Raw genomic sequence first — 20,506 nt, 5'->3', positions numbered from 1 at the left:
CTATTGTAAAGTAGAGTGTGTGTAAATAGCAAGTAGCCCAAACCAAAAAAATAAACTCATTGCTATCACGTTAGGTCTGGTTTACAGTGATATTGTACAGGTAGGGTTCCTAAGAATATGTTCCTTTAAGAGAGCAGACACTGATCTTTCTTTCATGAAGTAGCTGATGTGTTTGAACCACTAACCTTGCAGTTAGCAGTCCAAAGCTTAAGCAACAGCATACTGTCAAATTATAAAAATACCATTTGATGTGAGAATGAATTGAATGTTTTAATTTTTGTTATTATTAGTTTAATGTTGCTTCACAAATGAATATATTATGAGTTGTATGAGCCCCTAATAAAATGTTTAATAAAAAATACATTTCATACCAAAAAATGAATATATTATGTTTGTTAAGTAAATAATTAAAAAATAAATCATTAAAAATAAATGAGGGGGTTTCAAGCTTTTTGAAGCCTCATCATAGATATTATATTGTATAAATATAAATCATGACTTGTTTTTTCTTTGCACATTTTTATTGTTGTTTTAGCTCTGAAGATTATTATTAAATCATTAAACATGCTATGTCACAACAACTTAAATGACATAAATCAATTATAGTATAAAAATAACTAGAAGTATAAATAGGAAGAAGAAACTTATAAACTGATCAGAATGATCGACATATTAAGTCCCCCTCCACAGAGGGGATGAACAATAGAAAGCTGGGTGAAGGGAGACAGTGGTTGGTGTAAGATATGAAAACAATAATAATTTATCATTTGTTAAGGGATCACCAGGGTGGGAGGGTGGAGGAGGGAGGGACAAAGAGGAGCTGATACCAAGGGTTCAAGTCGAAAGTAATTGTGAAATTGATGATGACAGCATATGTACAATTGTGCGTGAGACAATTGATGTATGAATTGTTGTAAGAGCTGTACGAACTCCCAATAAAATGATTTATTAAAAAAGCAGTAACCTAAAAAAATACAACACAGTAAAAAGAAAACCATCAAGCCTGAAGAAAGCAGGTGATCACTATACAGGAGAGAAAAAGAAGGGCAAATTGGATGTTAGAAGAAACCCTGAAACTTGAGTTTGAACATGTAATAGCAAAAGTGAATGGAAAAAATAAAAGAACTGAACAGAAAACTTCAAAGGGCAATTCAACAATACAAATTAAAGCATTATAATCAAATATGCAAAGGCCCTGACAGTAAAAAAAGAACACACAGAAGTTATCTCAAACTCAAAGAAATGAGTAAAAATTCAAGCTTCTAGGTACAGGATAGAAGGATTCTATGGACAAAATAGCTAATGGTTCATCTGAATCATGCTGTTGGAAAAGGATATGACAGTACTATGACAGACTGCAAAAAGAAAACAAATGTGCCTTGGAGAAAGCATGGCCCTGTTTACTTGCTGCTTGGTAAAGAAGAGCGCTGACACGCAGAGGAAGACCCTCAGTGAGCTGGGTTGACACACTGGGCTGCAATCTTCAAGGTCACATTTTGAAACCACCAGCTGCTCTGAGGGAGAAAGATGGGACTCCCGTCATAGTTTCGGAAACTCAAAGGGGGGCGTTCTACCCTGTCTTACAGGGTCGCTATGAATCTGCAGCAGCTCAATGGCAGTGACCTCTTATTTCTGTCCTTAAAAAAATTACTATTAATTGGGAGTTAATATAGATCATATCATTCCATAGTTCAATCACATCAAGTAGTATTGTACAATTGCTACCGCAATCAATTTCCATTCTTTTCCTTCCTGGGCTCCTTTACATCGTCTCCCTTTTACACCTCTCCCCACCTGCTGCCCAAACCCTTATTCTACTTGCTGTCACTGTAGGTTCATCAATCATAGGTTTGATATACTGAAAAAACTCCACATGTAACACAACTTCAAGAGGTTGACTCCCACTTCTGTCCTCTTTTTAAGATAATGCATTGGGATTGCCTACTATTCAATTCCTAATAAAGGGGGAAATTCCAAGTTCACGAAATTTGCACTGTTCAAATATATCTTTGGATCAAAGGACCAATGTGAATGATAACATGACTTAAATATTTAATGCAACAAAACTACTATGTTCTTCTTCTATCTTAGGCTACCGAACACTACAGTAAAATATCCTTACTTTTTTATGGTGAGCAGAATGAAGAGTGGTTTATGGCATGTAATCTATATCTTAAAAAACTAGAGCTGATAGGGGAAAACTTTTTCCATTTTTGAAGTCAGCAGATCAAATATACCCAGAAACAAGGCTAACTTTTGAGGCACCAAAATGTGTTGGCCAGTGTCATTGAACCCCAGCTCAGAGGTCAGAGAGTGCAATGGGAAGGACAACAGTTTTCAGAATTGGTAAGAAAAGTTGGAGAGTGGAGGCATCTGACCTCCGTCTCACAGGAATCAGCTGTGGGCAGATGATGCTGATGATGGTAAGTCTCTCTCCCTCCTATGACCCTCTTATGAAGTCATATGCTGCCTCACCTTCAGCCCCTACAATAGTCTTACATAAACACAAATCTATATGAAGGGGTTTCAGCAGTTAGTGGAGAAACAGAAAGAAAGGTTAATGAAATCTTTTCTTGAACTTTTTGAAGCCCTTTTGTGTGTATTATGGATTTTTCTCTGGGTGTTTCTATACACTCACACACACTTGTCTGTTTATATTAATAATGAAGAAGAGTAAAGCATAAAATAATCAAAAATGTACAGTTGTGAAATAATTCTCCCAAGTGATTATATTTTACTTAAAACACAATGTTGGAAGATTATTTTGTCGTATGTTCTTGGCACTAATGGTGGCAGTCTTTTTTATTTTAGCAATGTTTGCAATTGCTGTAATTATAAAATGTTATCTCAAAAATCTTATCTCATTGTGGTTTTAATATACAGTTAATTTGTTTATATATGTGGACATTGGTACTTTTATGCTTCCATTTGCCATTCTTATAGCTTCTTTTGTGAATTGTCTACTTGACTCTTGCTTGTGAGGCAGCTGTTAGTCGTGTTATTTTTGACATGTAAGAGTTCTGTATATATGTTGTCAGATATATGTGTAACTATTCTTTTCTACAATTTAATAATAGTATAACAAAAGGATGCTAAGTATAGAAGGTATCGATACATTTAATTATCACTGACAATTTTGGAAGGAAGCTAAAAAATAATTATTTTTAGGAAAACATTTATTATAGTCTTAAACAGGACAAAGGAAAGACAAAGAAAAAGTATATTATCCAGATGGCAGAGCCCATTTGCATGGGGCCATATTAGTGTCCAAAGGTGTGTTTATATACAGAACTTTAGAAAGCGCATGGGAGGTCAAGGACATCTCCCATGTGTGTGGTGTGGCAAGTCAAAACAGCGTAGAGTTACAGCTGGGGGTACCACAGAATGGGGGCATGATGAGGATATTGTGGTAGACAGAGGAGCCTGCCCCAGGCAGTTAGGACAGGATTCATATCTATGGGACAGACCCTCTTCCCTTAGTGACCTATATCAAGGACACTGCCCACAGGTAAGCCCCAAGGGAGCAAAGTTAAAGTAACTGGTGTTTGAAACACAGATTTTAAGTTTTAAAAATTAACACAAAACTAAATTCTACTATTTCATTTTTTGTTTCAGGTGCAGTTAAAAACCAATATATCTAGTCAATATGTAATTCGAATGCAACCAACTAATAATTGCCTGTCTACCTTGGAGTGTGCAGCTGTTGCTCTTTCCATCTTAGAGAAAAAGAATTCCATACAAGAGGTATGTCTTTGGTTATAGTTTTTGAAACTAGAAGTTTAAATTTTATCTAGGAAATTTAGAAATGCTTAATTTGTTAAACTTGTACCTCAAATGACAAGTAGAATGTATCTGTGATAGAAATTTTTGTACTTTTATAACCTTCTTTCCCACTGGTGTTTTTCTGTATTTTAGCATTCCAGATTGCAGTATTTAAATATTCATACTAAGCTGTGAAAACAGTATTTGTAATATGCTGAATTGCCTTTAAGTACCACAACATTAAGTAGAGTTTTTGGATAGGTTTTTCTTTTCTTATTTTGCTATTTCTCTTTTTAGTGTTTTGTATCCAACTTTTCTTTAAAAAAATTAACATCTACTACAATGTAAGTTATTATCTACATACACATACCTATGCATACACAATATGCAAATATGCATACATACCCCCAGTGCTTTTATTTAAGAAAGTATACCACATCTCTGCTCATCTTATACACCTTGCTTACCAAAACCAACAAAAAACCCATTGCAGTTGAGTCAATTCTGACTCGTGGTGTCAGCTGAGAACAGAGTAGAGCTGTTTTTCTGGGTTTCTGAGACTAAATCTTTAAAAGAGCAGGTAGGCTCACCATTCTCTCCAGGATAGATTGGTGGGTTTGAACCACCGACTTTGCAGTTAGTAGTTCAATGTGTAACTAACTACACCACCAAGGCTGTTTTATCTCGTATAAGTTATTAATGCATTTTTCATTACTACAGTCAATATAACAATAGTTTCTTCTTTTATTCGTTATTGTTAGCTTTCCATTCCCCTGAGCCACTCCTGTCATAACCCCAAGAAATTATTAATACAGTTACTGTCTCTATAAATTTCCTTATCCCGGATTTCATGTAAAGAAAAACTTACAAAAAGAAAAAGAAAAAATCCCAACAATAATCATAAAGTAAAACCTCAATTGAAAAGAAGGCAGAAAATAATAAACTGAGAATAAGTTTAAAATGAATAAAAAAGGAGCACAATGGGTCAGGGGTTAAACTGTAGGCTAAGTGCATCTGTATTAATCTACCTCCTTTTGTACTCGGTCTGCTGTCAGGGCCACTCACATCCCTGGTCAATGGTCAACGGGACTCACCAGAGGCTGACTCTGAGTGGGGTCCTGCACATGGACGTGAGGCTTTCCCTGTCAGCCATAGCTTTCTGCACATTGGGTTCTCAGAATCTCAGCTCTAACTCTGTTTCTTCCTCCGGTCTTGGATTTTACTGTTACAATCCTTGGACCACACAGGCTAGGGTGCGGCTTCCATGTGGACTTAGCTGACGCCTCCTGTAGACAGACGGTTGCTTGTTTTTAAGACAAAAGGCACATTTTTTATTAATTTGCTCTAAACTTTAACTGTTGTTTATTTTACTAATGGCTTCATGAGATAGTTTCATTTCAAGGTTTAAAGATTATTTCTGGGAATTATATTCAGGGGTTCTCCCCAGTCTCAGTGTATTCAGTAAGCCTGGCTTTATGTCAGTTTGAAGTTCCACACTTTTCTTTCTTTCATCAGGGCCCATCTGTTGGATCTTTGATCATAGTGTTCAGTACTGGTGGCTGGGCACCAGCCACTTCTTCTGATGTCAGGTCATAGAGGGAGTAGTTTGGGAAGCAATTAAACTTTCAGTTCATTTCCTTCTCTGATTTATGAGTTATCATCTTTCTCTGCTGCTCTAGGTAAACAAACCCAAACCAACCAAAATCACTGCTATCCAGTTGATGCTGACTCATAGTGACCCTATAGAACAGGCAAGAACTGCCTGCCCCTGAGAGTTTCTGAGTTGTAACTCTTTACAGGAGTAGAAAACCCCAGGTTTCTCCTGTGGTACAGCTGGTGGTCTTGAACTACTGATTTAGTGACTCTTGGCCCTACTGGTAACCACAATGCAACCAGGTCTCTTACCCGGATGAATAGAGACTAATTACTGTATTGGGGGTGCCTTCTTACAACTCTTAAGAACCCAGGATCAACAATCTCTAACTTGCTGCCATTGAACCAACTCTGGCTTACAGGGAACCTATAGGTCAGGGGGGACTGTTCCTGTAGGGTTCAGAGACTAACACTTTCCCCAGAAGAGCAGGCCGATGGTTTCCAACTGCTGACTTTGCAACTAGCAGCCACTGCATCCCCAGGCACGACTCATCTAACGAGGGGAAACTAGAACAGAAACTGAAAGCAGCATTTGACCAATTAATTGGATAAACCCTCAAAATCATGATTGTAAACTTCCAAACTAACAAAACTAATCCTGTGAAATGTTTAGTGGTACATAAATATTATCAACAGGTTCAGTTAAAAACAAAGCAAAACTATTGTTACATTTGTAAAATTATAGAAAACAAGTCATTTGCTGTTTCAACCTTTTTATTTCCCCTTGGTTTACATCTTAATGGCAATAGCTGTTAGCTGTGTCAATCATTTTCTTTCCTGTTCCCAATCTTGTTGAGTTGGTTCTGATTCAGTGACCCGTTAGGCCAATAGAACTGTCCTCTAGGGTCTCGAACCTTTACAGAAGCAAACTGTCACCTTTCTCCCACGGAGCTAGCAGAGCTCCTCATGGCCCTTAATGGGTGCTAATTTTCTCATCACCATAGAAAAATATCCACTGTTTCTCAGTGAATGATTTTCTGAGCCTCCACCAGGACAGGAAATATGTAACTATATGTGTATATATTAATACACAATCACCTATTGTTAATTCATATGTGAGGCCATACAATAGCCATTCTTTTGTGATTGACTTTCTTTGGGTAGCATAATGTCTTTGAGGTTCATTTTTGTTGTATGTCACAGCATGTTTTCTTTAAGATTGAATAGTATTCCATTATGCCTATGTATGTACCACATTTTGTCTATTCATTCATCTGTTGGCTTCTTTTTCCTAGAACATGTTATTTTATTATCATTAATACTATCCTGATAGGAAACTAAGCATTCACAAATTACCCGTTTGTCTTGACAACACTTTAGCCAGGCTCCTGTCCTCTCCACCTCAGCTGTAGCTTGTCTGTGAGCCAACGCGCTCCGTGTCAGCTTATCCCTAGTGTAGGCAGACCACACCAAGACACGTTTCCTGTCAGAGCACTATCATGATCCCGCTTGCTTGTTCAGCTTCCATGAAAACTTTCTGATAAGCTTTGCTACCTTATTCCTAAGAAGAAATTTTTTTTTCTGTTTTATTTTAAGATGCTCACAGCTTTCTGAGACTGTAGCATTCATCCTGGTGCAATAGTATTTTTGAATAAAGATTTTCTTATCTAAGTCTGGCTATGCTTTTATTTGACAAAATGTTTGAGGGTTCTGTGTTTTAAATATTATAAATAGCACAAGTACGTAAGGTAACTTCTTTCCAATTTGGCTGAAATGAAACTTTCTCAGGAATTAGAAATTTATAGGCTAACTTTCTTAATATTGTTTTAGGGTTTATCTCCAACAGCATGTCTTTATTCTCATTTTTATCTGATTTTTCAGATACAGCTAAGAGCATTCCTTGATACCATAAACTCAAAACTGACATTGATTAGTCTTATATTGTATGTGTTTTGTGGTACGATATATTAAAAACATAAAAATAAAACAAAAAGTCATTATAGTGAGTGCCTTGAGACTAGCAAAACATTTTATATTCTGAGTACAATATCTAACATGCAAATTTTTAAATATAGAATGGTAACAGGACCTATTATCTGTTCAGCTTTTATCACTATTGTCAGCAATTTACAATGAACATAAAATCCGCAAGTAATAATTAGGTCCTAGTGCTCTTATTGCTCTTGCTTTGGTTGCCAGTAGTAGTTGTAACTAGTAGACAGAAGTATAAAAATGATATGATTTGGGAGGTGCTAATAAGATGGTGGCGGGAGCTTGAACAGAAGAAGTACATAATGAAACATCCCAAATGCTTTTGATTACAGATGGCAAAAATTGTCCATTGGCCAATTTATCCTAAAGGCTGATTTCTCCATGTGAGAAACCTAATTCCAGTCTGCTACAGTCTAGCTGTAAATTTTAAAAATTTTCAATTATCACGTTTTCTGTGTAACACCATTTTTTACTGTTCTGAGTGTAGAGATTTTCTCCTTTTCCTAGGAAGGAGCACTGTGATATACATTTTGCCCAATAGCCTCTTATTGTGAGCATGCTCCTAAATATGAAGATAATAGAGGAGAAATAGATCACTTTCCAGCTGGTTAAGGTTCCTCAAAAGGAAGAGGTTGGTGCAGAATGCCTGTATTAGTGGGTAGCTTCAACCTCATCCGCATTCCAAGCAGATATTTGGCAGGCACCTGGGAATGGCATAAGATGGAACCATAGCTCTCTGAAAGTAGGATGATAGGGGCTTTGAAGTAAGTTTGAATTACAGCTTCATCACCTCTTCATCATCACTTTTTGCAAGTGGGAAATTCACATAATCTCTGTGTGCTTGTTTTCTTATCTATATAATACCAAAAAATACCTACCTCATGGATTGTTGTGAAATTGAATGCGATTATTTATTTTAATTACCTGAGAGACAAGCATTCAAGAGTTAATCCTTTTGCCCTTCCTTGTTCCTACGGTCTTTTTCTATAGGTTGAAATACTAATAGAACCTTTAGTTGTACTAGTAATATATACAGTTCAAAATGTTGCCTAAGAATGATGTTTCAAATATAATCTCGAATCCTTTGCTGACTCTTTGTGATTGTTATGAAGGGGTAGAGTTTAGCCTGTCAATCAGGTTTCAGCTTGAAAAACACACTCTTTAAAATACTAATAATCATTTCCTCCTATATTGATGCAAAACACACACATACATACACACGCATATACCCTTAAGAGATTTTCTACAATAATGTGGGGCAGAAAATACTTACTAGTTCATAATTACGTGTGACTGCATTAACAGAGTTCTTACTAAATGCTCAACTAAATAAATGCTCTTTGCCCTCCTTTAAGTACGAAATTCGGAGGTGGGCCATCTGGGACTGGTGTGGCAGCTCAACACAGACATCTGACACATAGCAGACTACTTCTGTGTTTCTCATAATCGTGTTATGTCTTTGGCTTTAATCCCATTCTCAGGGCCTAATTGTAACATGAAGGTTGTCCCACATTTAACATCATATTCCTGGCAGGAAGAAAGGGCAAAAAGCTTATAACTGCTAAATATGTCATTATATCTCTGGAAGTCCCACCTAACAACTTCTTATTTGCATCTCATTAGACAGAGAACTACATTTTGTGGTCATGTATTATATTATTAGCTGGACACATTGCTCCTTTGAAGAAGATTTGGGTCCTTATACTAAATTAGAGAAGAGTGGATGTGGAGAAGTAACTGGCAGTGACTACAATTTATAAGAGTTCATTATAAATTGAGGTTATTAGGCTTTTTTTTCCTACCACTTGTGATGTATATGAGGGAATGCACTTTTTAATAAAATATTATTAAATGTTTACGATTAATTGGTCCCCTTTTTTTACTTTTTGTATGTTCCTTTATGGTTTGGTGTATGCTCAATCAGCATTTAGCATTAATTTTTTCCCTACATTTTAAGTTTTTGTTGTTATTGTTGAGAATATACACAGCAAAACACATGTCACCTGAATTATTTCTATAGGCACAGTTTAGTGACTTATTTGCCCTCTGATTTATGCAACCTTTTTTGTCCTCCTTTTTTGAGATGTTCTTTTCCATTAACATGAACTTACTGTTCTGTAAGTTTTCTATCTAAAAGTTTGAGTTGTTGTTTCAATTTGATTCCATATGGATATTTCTTAAAAGAGCATAATGCATAATGCTCAGCCTCTACTCTAATCGCTGAAGACATAATGGGTGCATAAGCAAATGTGGTGAAGAAAGCTGATAGTGCCCGGCTATCCAAAGGTATAGTGTCTGGAGTCTTAAAGGTTTGAAAATAAAGAACAGGCCACCTAGAAGCAGCCATGTGTTAGTCTGGGTACTTTAGAGAAACAAATCCACAGAAACTCATGCATAAGAGAGAGTTTTACATAAAGGTAAGTGCACATCAAGAAAACATCCCAACCCAGTGCTTCCCAAGCCCACAGGTCCAACATTAACCAATTACCCATATGTCCTACACCAATCCACAAAGTCATCCTCCATCTCGCAAAACAGATGCAATGATGCCGACTGTAGGAGGAAAACTGAGTCAGTGAATGTGTAAGCATCTCAGCGCTGGCAGGAGTCTCCACACGGCTGCTCTAGCACCCAGGGTTGCATCTGGGTAGGTCCATGTGGCTTCTCATCCGGGATGTCTCACAGGAAGTGAGCCTTGTCAGCTGAAGCAGGGAACTAGCTAAGGCAGCTGCACCCTGGTCCAACCATCACAAAGCAAGAGACCCGAGAACAAGAAAGGTAAGGCTCACTGAGCCATTTATCCCTCCGCCCTTCAAGTAACCCCACATGTATTTATCAGCCAGGTTGGCATAATAAACTAACTAACTCAAGAAGCAACAAAGTCCACATGGAAGAAGCACACCAGCCTGTGTGATCATGAGGTGTCCATGGGATCAGGTATCAGGTATCAAAGACCAAGAAAAAAAATCATATCAATGTGAATGAGAGGGTATTCAGAGTGGAGACCCAAAGCCCATCTGTGTATAACTGGACATCCCCTTATAGAAGGGTCACAAGGAGGAGATGTGACAGTCAGGATGCAGTATAGCACCAATGAAACATACACTTGTCTTCTAGTTCTTTAATGCTTCCTACCCCTTCTCCCCCACTATCATGACCTCAATTCTACCGTACAGATCTGGCTAGACCAGAGCATGTACACAGTTACAGATAAGAGCTGGAAACAGAGAATCCAGTACAGATAAACTCAACAGGACCAGTAATGAGAGTAGCGATACCTGTACCAGGACATAAGGGGAAGGTGGTGGGAGAAGGGGAACTGATCACAATAATCTATATATAATCCCCTCCCAGGGGGACGGATGGCTGAACAGTGGGTGAAGGGAGATGTCGGTTAGTGTAAGACATGAAACAAAAATAATAATTTTTAAATTAAGGGTTTATGAGAGAGGGAGAGTGGGGGAGGGAGGTGAAAAAATGAGCAGATACCAAGGGCTCAAGTAGAAGGGGAATGTTTTGAAAATGGTGATGGCTACGTATGTACAAATGTGCTTGGCATGATGGGTGGATATATGGATTGTGATAAGACTGTACGAGTCCCCAATTTTTATTAACCAAACCAAACTATTATGTAGTTTTAAGAAGTCTTCAGGGTCTATTTTAGGTTTAAGGTTTAAAGATTATCTCAGGCTAGTAATTTCAGCGGCTCATCTAGTCTCTATGGCTCCAGAAAGCTTGGAATCTATGAGAATTTAAAATTCTGTTCTGTATTTCCCACCTTTTGAACAGGATTATACGATCTCTGATCCAAATGTTCTGTGGTTGTAGGTAGGCACCATCTGGTTCTGGGCTCTTCTTGGCAAAGGAGACAGTCATAGAGGTAATTGGCTATACATTCAATGACTTCCTCCTATGCTTGAGTCTAATTCTTCTATTGTACCTCCAGATTATAGATCACTTGTCAGCTCTCAGAGGTTTGCTTATAAGCTTTTAAGACCCTAACCATTACACAATGAAGTAGGAGGTAGAACAGAAGCACTAATCATGTTATCAACTGGGATACTCCATGAAACTACTATCCTGAACATCCAAACCAAGGAATCAATCACATGAGGTGTGTGGTTGTACAAAAGCAGCCTCAACAGCTACTCTTTTAAAAAAATAATTATATCAATGGGGAGCTGATATCAGTGGTTCAAGTGGGAAGAGAATGCTTTGAAAATCATGATGGCAGCATATGTGCAAAAATGCTTGACACATGGAATGAATGTATAGATTGTGATAAGAGATGTAAGAGCCCCCAATAAAAGTATTTAATAAAAAATTATATATCATAACTTTTTCAATTCTACTTTTTATAGGTGAACAATTTATTGACAGCACTTACAGTAATCGTCTAAGCAACCCTGCCCTTAAGAAATGTAATATTTTCATGACCATCCCCCCTCACCTTTCATAGCTGCTAGTAAACTGGCCTCTGAACATTTGTCATGTCTTATATTTTTATTTAAGTGAAGTAATACGTGTCCTCTATATTTGACTTATTTTGCTCAGTGTAATATCATCAAGCTACAAGTAGCATATATTGAGACATAAATTTCTCCTATAACCTGAGTAATATGCCATTGTATGAGCGATTTCCAAAAAGTTTGTGGGAAAATCGAACTACAAGATAAAAATAAAAATATAAACTTTATTTCTCTGTATAAGCTCTATAAAGGTCAGGATACTTTTGTAAGGCATGATACCAACTATTTAGTTCTGGAAATTTAAACATGCCAATGAATCTTAAAAGAAAATTACTAAATGAAGAAAATGAGTGCCTTTTAAAGTTTTTTTTAAGTTTAGGAAACAAAATGAAGTCATAAGGAACCGAATCAACACTGTAAAATGAATGCCTAATAATGCTTTATCTGTGCTATCGAAACTCCCCAAATTGTTATTTTCTGTTGAGAGGACTGAGCAGGAGCATTACTGTGGTGAACTGTTGGTAAACCTTACCCTGACATTTTTTCTGTTAAAGCTTTGCCTAACTTTCTCAAAGCACCTGTAATGAGCATCTGTTATCGTTCTTGGGCCCTCCAGAAAGTGAAAAAGCTGAATGTCGTGAACATTCCCCCAAACCGTTGTGATGATCTTTGCTCTTCACCAGTCAGTCTGCACCACTTCCACTCATTGTCGCCACTGGTTTTCATTGTGCTTTGTCTTCAGGCTCATGCCGTATTTCCTGTAACAAATACTGAGAGAAAAGCTTGAGTGTCTTGATCTCATTTGTTTAAAATTTCCATAGCTAGCGCTGCTCTTGCCTGCAACTCATCTGCGTACAATTCTGGCACCTATTGACTAGAAAGCTTGCTCAATTTTAATTTGTAGTCAATATTGCCTTAGCTGAACCAATAGAAATGGCTTTGTTGTTTGCTATTGCTTCTGCTGTAAATTGATCTCTTAACTTAGGGCCTGAACAAGGTTAATTTTTTCCTGTGGGTTTTATCCTTATTCACGTCTTCTACAAACAAAGTGTCTATTTGTAAACTGATTTCTTAAAGAGGATTGTTACATTTTTCATAAAGCAGCAGTGAATTTCACCATTAATTTGATGTTTGTTCTTGCTTCAATTTTAGCAGGATTCATATTGCTCTGATAGGGACTCTTTTAAAACTGCTATCTTGTTCTTAGTGCTTAAAACAAACTAATGAGTTTATTTTAATGTAAAAAAATTGAAATCCGTGCAGTTTTGCATAATATGCATTTCCACAAACTTATTGAAGACTCTGTATGTTCCACATTTTGTTTATCCGCTCACTCACTGATGGACAGCATGTAGGTTGTATTCATCTTTTGGCTTTTGTGATTAGTGCTGCCAATGAGCATTGACGTTTAAGTCTCTGTTCATGTCTCTCCCTTCAAGTCATTTGAGTATATGTCTAGGACCGAAATGGTGAGGAATCATCCCCTTTTTCTACAAAGGAGGTAACATTTTACCTCCCCTCCAGCAGTAGAGAAGGGCTTGCACTTTCCCACATACCTTTGCCAACATTTGTTATTTTCTTTCTTTTAGTCATCCTCATTCACTGCCATTGAGTCAATGCTGACTCAGTGACCTCTCTGTGGGTTTCTGAGACTGTAACTGTTTACTGTAATAGAAAGCCCAGTGGAGATGGGCTTTTCCTGTGGAGCTCCTGGTGGTTTTGAACTGCTGACCATGCAGATCAGAGCGCAATGCATAATCCCACTAGGAGTCCTGTCATCCTAGTGGGATTGAATAGTAGTATATCATTGTGATTTTTGATCCACTGCGTAATGACACTCAGCATTTTCCCCTTTGTTTGGAAGTCTTTTGACTTTGCTCTGTTGAAATGTCTGCTCCTTTGTCCATTTTATGATTAGTTTGTCCTTTTGTTGGTATCAGAGTTTTATGTATTTTTGATTATTAGTTTTTGCCAGATATATGGTTTCCAAAGATAATTTCCCAGTCAGTAGCTAGATTTTTGTTTGTTAGTCTTTTACTGTACCCATCCACTGCTCTTGAGTTAACACTGACTCACAGAAACTCCTATAGGGTTTTCAAGACTAAATATTTACAGGAGTAAATAGCACCATTTTCTCCAATGGAGAAGCTGTGAATTTGAACCATTGGCCTTGTGGTTAGCAGTATCATGGTTACCTGACAGGGCTCCTGTTTTGATGAACAGAGGTTAAAATTTTCATTTGTGTGGTTAGGTGCTGTCAAATCCATTCTAATAGCGACCCTAACAGAATGGAGCATGGTCTTGTCCCGTTCTCACAATTCTTTTTCCTTTTTTATAGCATTTTATTGGTGGCTCATACAAGTCTTATCACAATCCATACCTTCATCTATGTGTCAAGTACATTTGTACATTGTTGCCCTCATCATTCTCAAAACATTTGCTTTCTACTTGAGCCCCTGGTGTCTGCTCCTTATTTTTCCCCTCCCTCTCTCCCTCTCCCTCAGGAACCCTTGATAATTTATAAATTATTATTATTTTGTCTTATCTTACACTGTTCTTATATTTGAGCCCACTGTGCCCATCCGCCTTCTCTTTCTCTCCCCCTCTGCTTTACCAAGCATAATGCTCTCCATGGAGTGGTGTCTCCTGACAACATGTCCAAACTATATGAGATGAAGTCTCACCATTTTGCTTCTAAGGGGCATTCTGACTGTCCTTCTTCTAGGACATATTTGTTTGCCCCTTTGGAAGTTCATGTTACCTCCCGTATTGTTTACCAGCAACATAATTCAAGTATGTCTACTCTTCTTAAATCTTCCTTATTCAGTTTCCAAATTTCACATGCTTATGAACCAATTGACAGTACTATGGCTTGGGTAAGGTGCATTTTAGTACTCAAAGTAATCTCCCTTCTTTTCAACATTTTAATGAGCTCTTGTGCAGCAGATTTACCCAATGAAATGTGTCCTTTGATCTTTGACTGTTCTTTCCATGAACATTGAATGTGGATCCAAGGAAGACAAGATCCTTGATAACTTCAATCTTTTCCCTATTTCTCATGATGTAACCTATTGGTTCAATTGAGAGGATTTTGTTTTCTCTACATTCAGTTGTAATCCATAAGGAAAGCTAAAATTCTTGATATTCATCAGTAAGTGCTTCATATCTTCTTCACTTTCAGGAAGCAAAGTTGTTTCTTCTACATATGTCAGGTTTTTAATAAGCCTTCTTCCTATCCTGATGGCATTATCTTCCTCATATAATCCAGCTTCTCTGATTATCTCTTCAATGTACACATAGAAAAATTATGGTGAGAGGATGTAACCTTGGTGCACACCTTTCCTGATTTTAAATTATGTTCTGTTCTGTTAATACAACTACCTCTTGATCCATGCACAAATTTCACATAAACACAATGAGGTAATCCTGAATTCCCATTCTCCTCAAAGCTCTCCATAGTTTTTTATGATCAATATAGTCATATGCCTTTGCAGCATCAATAAAATGCAACTAACTAGCCTTTTGGTATTCTCTGCTTTCAGCCAAGATCCAACTGATATCAGTAATGATATCCCTTGTTCCATATCTGTTTCTCAAGTCAGCCTGAACCTCTGGAAGCTCCTTGTCAATGTACTGCTGCAACCATTGTTGGATGATCTTCAGCAAAATTTACTTGCATGTGATATTAATGATGTTCTATACTAGAACATTATGTTGGCATACTTCTTTGGAATGGGTACAAATATGGATCTTTTTCAGTTAGTTCACTGAGTAGATGTATTCCAAATTTCCTGGCATACACTTGTGAGTGTTTCCAAGGCTTCACTATCCTGTTAGAATATTTTAATTTGTATTGCATCCGTCCCCAGAGCCTTGCTTTTGGCTGCTTCCTTAAGTCCACTTGGGGTACTTCCTTCAGTATCATTCGTTCTTGCTAATTTGCTACCTCATAAAATGGTTGAATGTGGACTAGTCCTTTTTGGGACAGTGATTGTGTATATTATTTCCATCTTTGGATGCTCCGTGTATCATTCAATATTTTTCACATATAATCATTCAATATTGCAACTTGAGGCTTCAATTCCCTCTTGAGTTCTTTTTCCTTTGTGGTTTTCTAACTTTAGAGCTATAATTTAATATTTTACTTTGTCTTTTTAGCCACCCTCTGAAATTTACTGTTTAGCTCTTTGATCTCATCACTTCTTCCATTTGCCTTAGCTGCTCTATGAAAAAGAAGAACTTTCAGAGTTTCTTCTCACATCCACTTTGGTCTTTTATTTTTTTCCTGTCTAATGACCTTTTGCTTTCATCATCTATGAGGATGAAATAACATTCTTGATGTCCTCTCACAAGATAGTGTTCAATGCATGGAATCCTTTCTTGAAATGTTCTTAAAACTCAGCTGGGATATACTCAAGGTTGTATTTTGGTTGTCATAAAACTCACTTTTATGTTGACTTATCTTTACCATATAGGGTACCATACAGGGTAGAACTTCTGTGAGTTTCCAAGACTGTAACTGTTTATAGGAGTAAAAAGTCTCATTGTTCTCCTGCAGAGTGACTGGTGGTTTCAAACAGTTTACCTTATGGTTAGCAGCCCAAACAACCACTGTGTCACCAAGGTTCCTGTTGACTCTAATAGGGACTTTAAAAATTTTCTTCAGCTTCAACCTGGACTTACATATGAACAATTATTGGTCTGTTCAATAATTGGCTGTATGCTTTGTTTTAGCTATTGATATTTATTTTACTATGGTCTCTTCCCACAGGTGTTGTCAGTTTGATTTCTGTGTATTCCATCTAGAGAAGTCTACATGTATAGTTACCATTTGTGTTGTTGGAAAGAGGTATTTGCAATAAAGAAGTCATTGGACTTGCAAAATGCTCTCATGCCATTTCCAACTTCATTTATATTACCAGTGTCTTATTTATCAGCTTTTAGTCCTTTTGTTTTCTTTATAATTTTTCCATTCCAGTCACCAATAACCATCAATGCATCTTGATTGCATGTTTATCAGTTCCAAACTGAAGGTGGTGGTGGTGGTGGTAGATGCCATCATGTGTCTTCTGACTAATAGCAACCCTCTGTACAACCAAAGGAAACACTGCCCACCCAATCCTAGGCCATCCTCACGAACGTTCTTATGTTTGAGTCCATCAATACAGCCACTGCATCCATCCATCTTGATGAATATCTCCCTTTCTTGCTGAAGATGTTGGTAGAATTTGTTAGGCCAGATTGACTAGAGAAAAAAAATCATTGACACTCATATATGTGTAAGAAAGAGCTTTATATCAAGGAATAATTGGACATCAAGAAAATATCCCAGCCCAGTCAAGTCCGTAAATCTGATACTAGTCCTTAAATCCCTTTCAGACTAATGCAGCTACATGCAGTGATGGAGAATGCAGGAAGATCACAGGCCAGTGGGGACAGAGTCTTGTGGATCCAATGGTGATGGAAGCATCACATGGCTCTGGCAGATCTCAGCCATATGGCTCACCAACAGGAATATGAAGCAAAGAGAGAGAGAGAGAGGCCGGCTTCCAAAGAGCCATTTATCTGTCGTGCTTCCAAATTAGGTCATCCAGCTGCGAACTGTTTGACAGGCTCAATTCCACCCCTACACTTTATGAAGTTGACATGAAGTTATGTAACTGCAACAATTCTTTAGTTTCTACATAATAGCTTTAGTTGTTGATGCATACATTTGAGCAATAGCTGAATTGGTCGGTGACTGCATCTCCATGTAAGTGGATAGATACTGTTCTATCACAGACAGCATTGTACTTCAAGGTGTATCTTGAAGTGTCCTTTTTGACATTGAATAGAATACCCTTCCTCTTGCATCTGTCTTTCCTGGAATAGTGAAGCATACGGTTTTCTGATTCGCGACAGCTAACAGCAGTCCATTTCAGCCCACTTAAACCTGAAATTCCGATCCTATGCATTCCATTTTTGACGTCTTCCAGTTTTCATAGTCATACACATATATTCCAAATTTCAATTATTAATAGATGTTTGCAGCTGTTTCTGATCCTTTTGAGTCACTTCCTATCATCAAATGAAGGTCTTAAAAGCCTTACTCCCACAGGCTGTACTCTTTCGGCATCATTATGGTCCCCTCTATTTTGAGAAGGCAGCTCTTTTTCAGTAATAGTTTGAGTGCTTCCTGACCCGAGGGGCTTCTCTTCGGGTACTGTCTCTGACAGTGTTCTATTCATTAGGTGTTCGTAGTATATAGTGTATTCCTTATTCATAGCCCGTTCTTAGCCTAGAAGTTGATACCTGGTCACTTTGGGTGACTCTGCTGGGATTTCATTAAATTACCAATGACATAGCTTCCAGAATCACAGTAATACACTAATCACCACAGAATGACAAACTGACAGAGAAGTGGTGGTTAAACTTTTAGGTCCCATTTATTCATTTTGTCTTTTGCTATATATTTTTAACTGTAAGTTTCCTTTATCCTGCTTCCAATAGACATTCAGTTAGTGTGAATAGCAACCATTTTTCATGGTGTTTTGGAAAATCAAGTATAAAACTAAGGTTAGATAGTATTTTCTCTGTGAATAGAGAGTATTTGTGTTTTTTACTATAATTATTTGGTAGTATGCAAAGTGTGAATTAAAGGTGATATTTACTGAGAAATTTGTATATATTTATTAAATATTGATTTTTTATAGTTAATAGCTAATAATAGCAAAATAGGATGTAATAATACCTGATTCTAAAAAGAAATATCTGTATAGATTATCATGACCACTTGTCACAGATACTTTTTTAGTCTTATCTTTTTCCTCTCTTTTTGAACCAGATTCTGCTTCGACCTCTTCAAGCTTTATGCTCTTTCCAGCTTCAGCATGGTGCTCAAATTCGCCGCAGCAAAGAACATCTTCTGAAAAATGGATTATATCCTAAACCTATGCCAAAGAACAAGCGCAAACTCAGGAAAATGGAACTGCTAATGAACAGTGTTAAGATTTAGAAGAATTATCTTACGGTGCTAGGTTGTTTACCTGTCTTTAGCTGACAGTACCTATTAGGCTTGACTCTCTTAGGTTTTTAACTATTTACGAGAAGAACGAGAGGCGCACACTCATTTTGCCCACTGAAGGGACTAAAGCAGATAGCCATAAAAGTAAGACAGAACCTCACTGCAAGATGTCATACTTATAGTTGTTTTTTGTAAGTGTGCCTCAAATCCATATTTTTTAAATGTGATGGTAGCTGAGCTGCATTGTAAATGATTATTTACAAAACAGAAGGAAATTGCTGTGCCTAATTGAAGTAGGATTGTTTCTACTAATGTTTATTGGTAATCAAGTAGAAATGTGTAATAGACATTATCTGCATTAACTTTGCAAGTTTGTTCATGAACTTTATCATGTGAAATCAGTAATGAAAGAAAGGGATAATCAAGTCTTTAGATTGAACTTGGTTGTTTCAATGAAATTAAGTACTCTTATGAGACAATTATGAAATTAAGTACTCTTCAGGGTCTAAATTTGAATTCAGCTGATATGATTTAAATGCTCTACCAGTGAATATAATTCTGAAATAGCCACATTTTTCATTTGCAATCCCTCTGAATCAGTATTTATTTCCCAATATTCATTGAAAAAGCTTTACTGGCTTAATGTCAATTGATAAGTAAGTGTAATTGAAATTTTCATCTAAATGACTTAATTAGAACATAATGCAATTGTAATTTTGGAAACGTATGAGGGGACTTCTAAAATTTGTGGGAAAGTTCCATTATATTTTTATTTTTTTTCCAAGAACATTTGAAGCCCGTAATATGTTTTCAAAATTACACCTACTTTTTTCAGTTGACAAGAAATTTCAATTTGAGAGAATAAAATTTTTCCCACTTTGGCAAATATTGCTTAAGAGGTTGTGTAGAATAAAAGATATATTGGAGAGGGTCTCAGAACGTTCATGGGGGAACAATGGAGTAAAGAGATCTTGAGATTTTCCACGAGGTCTTGAAGCCCTCTTATTTATAGTTAATGTACAGTTATCTTTAACTTACATTTACTTCAATTGCTGTACACCCCCCCCCTTTTTCTTTTCTTTTTTTTTGGCCAAGAAGAGGTCTCTTTGTTTTGTTCTCTATCACTTCTTTAGTTTCCCTAACCCAGACCTACATTGTAAGGATCTAACTGTGTTATCTAAGGTTAAACTTGGTGTCTGTGTAATAATAAGCATGTAAAAATAGATGATTTCTCACAGATTAATATCATTTATTTGTTTATTTTTAACCTGGATTAGATCCCTATTAAAATCTATAGAACTGGTCACAATTATAATGCTAATGAATATTGGGAACCTTTGTAGAAAAATCTTTTAAAATATTAAATTAAAGTTCTATTTCTTTCACTGTGGACCTTTTGGACTTAAAAACAAGTTAACATATTTATAATCTCACACTCCTAATATTGAATATGTATCTTATTGTAATACTGAAGAAGGGATACGTAGCACAGTACGCTTGTTTCTCTACATATTATTAACTTTGCCTTGAAATTGTAGTGGTCATGGGTAACGAGAAGGTTGTCTTTAAAGATAGAGTTTAAAAGTTTAAAGTCATTTAAAGTCTTAGAGAAGATAATTTTCCCAATATAACCCTCATGTGCCACATACAAGGCCGTGTAATCAAGCTGCTGAAAGCTAACACACCC

The 20,506-nt window shown here is 36.8% G+C and overlaps 1 protein-coding gene across 1 annotated transcript in view; it reads left to right on the top strand.

Annotated features, from left to right (window-relative positions):
• DTWD2 (DTW motif tRNA-uridine aminocarboxypropyltransferase 2) overlaps positions 1-20,128 on the top strand; it is a 192,238-nt gene extending 172,110 nt beyond the window's left edge. The window contains exons 5-6 of the mRNA XM_075543088.1: positions 3,616-3,744; positions 18,640-20,128. Coding sequence (XP_075399203.1) covers positions 3,616-3,744; positions 18,640-18,810 — 300 coding nt within the window. The 3' untranslated portion in view covers positions 18,811-20,128. The remainder of the gene's footprint in view (positions 1-3,615; positions 3,745-18,639) is intronic.
• Positions 20,129-20,506: the final 378 nt, after the last annotated feature.

The sequence above is a fragment of the Tenrec ecaudatus genome, chromosome 2 (assembly GCF_050624435.1).
Source record: "Tenrec ecaudatus isolate mTenEca1 chromosome 2, mTenEca1.hap1, whole genome shotgun sequence".
In the NCBI taxonomy this organism is placed as follows: domain Eukaryota; kingdom Metazoa; phylum Chordata; class Mammalia; order Afrosoricida; family Tenrecidae; genus Tenrec; species Tenrec ecaudatus.
This window is presented reverse-complemented; position numbering and strand designations above follow the sequence as displayed.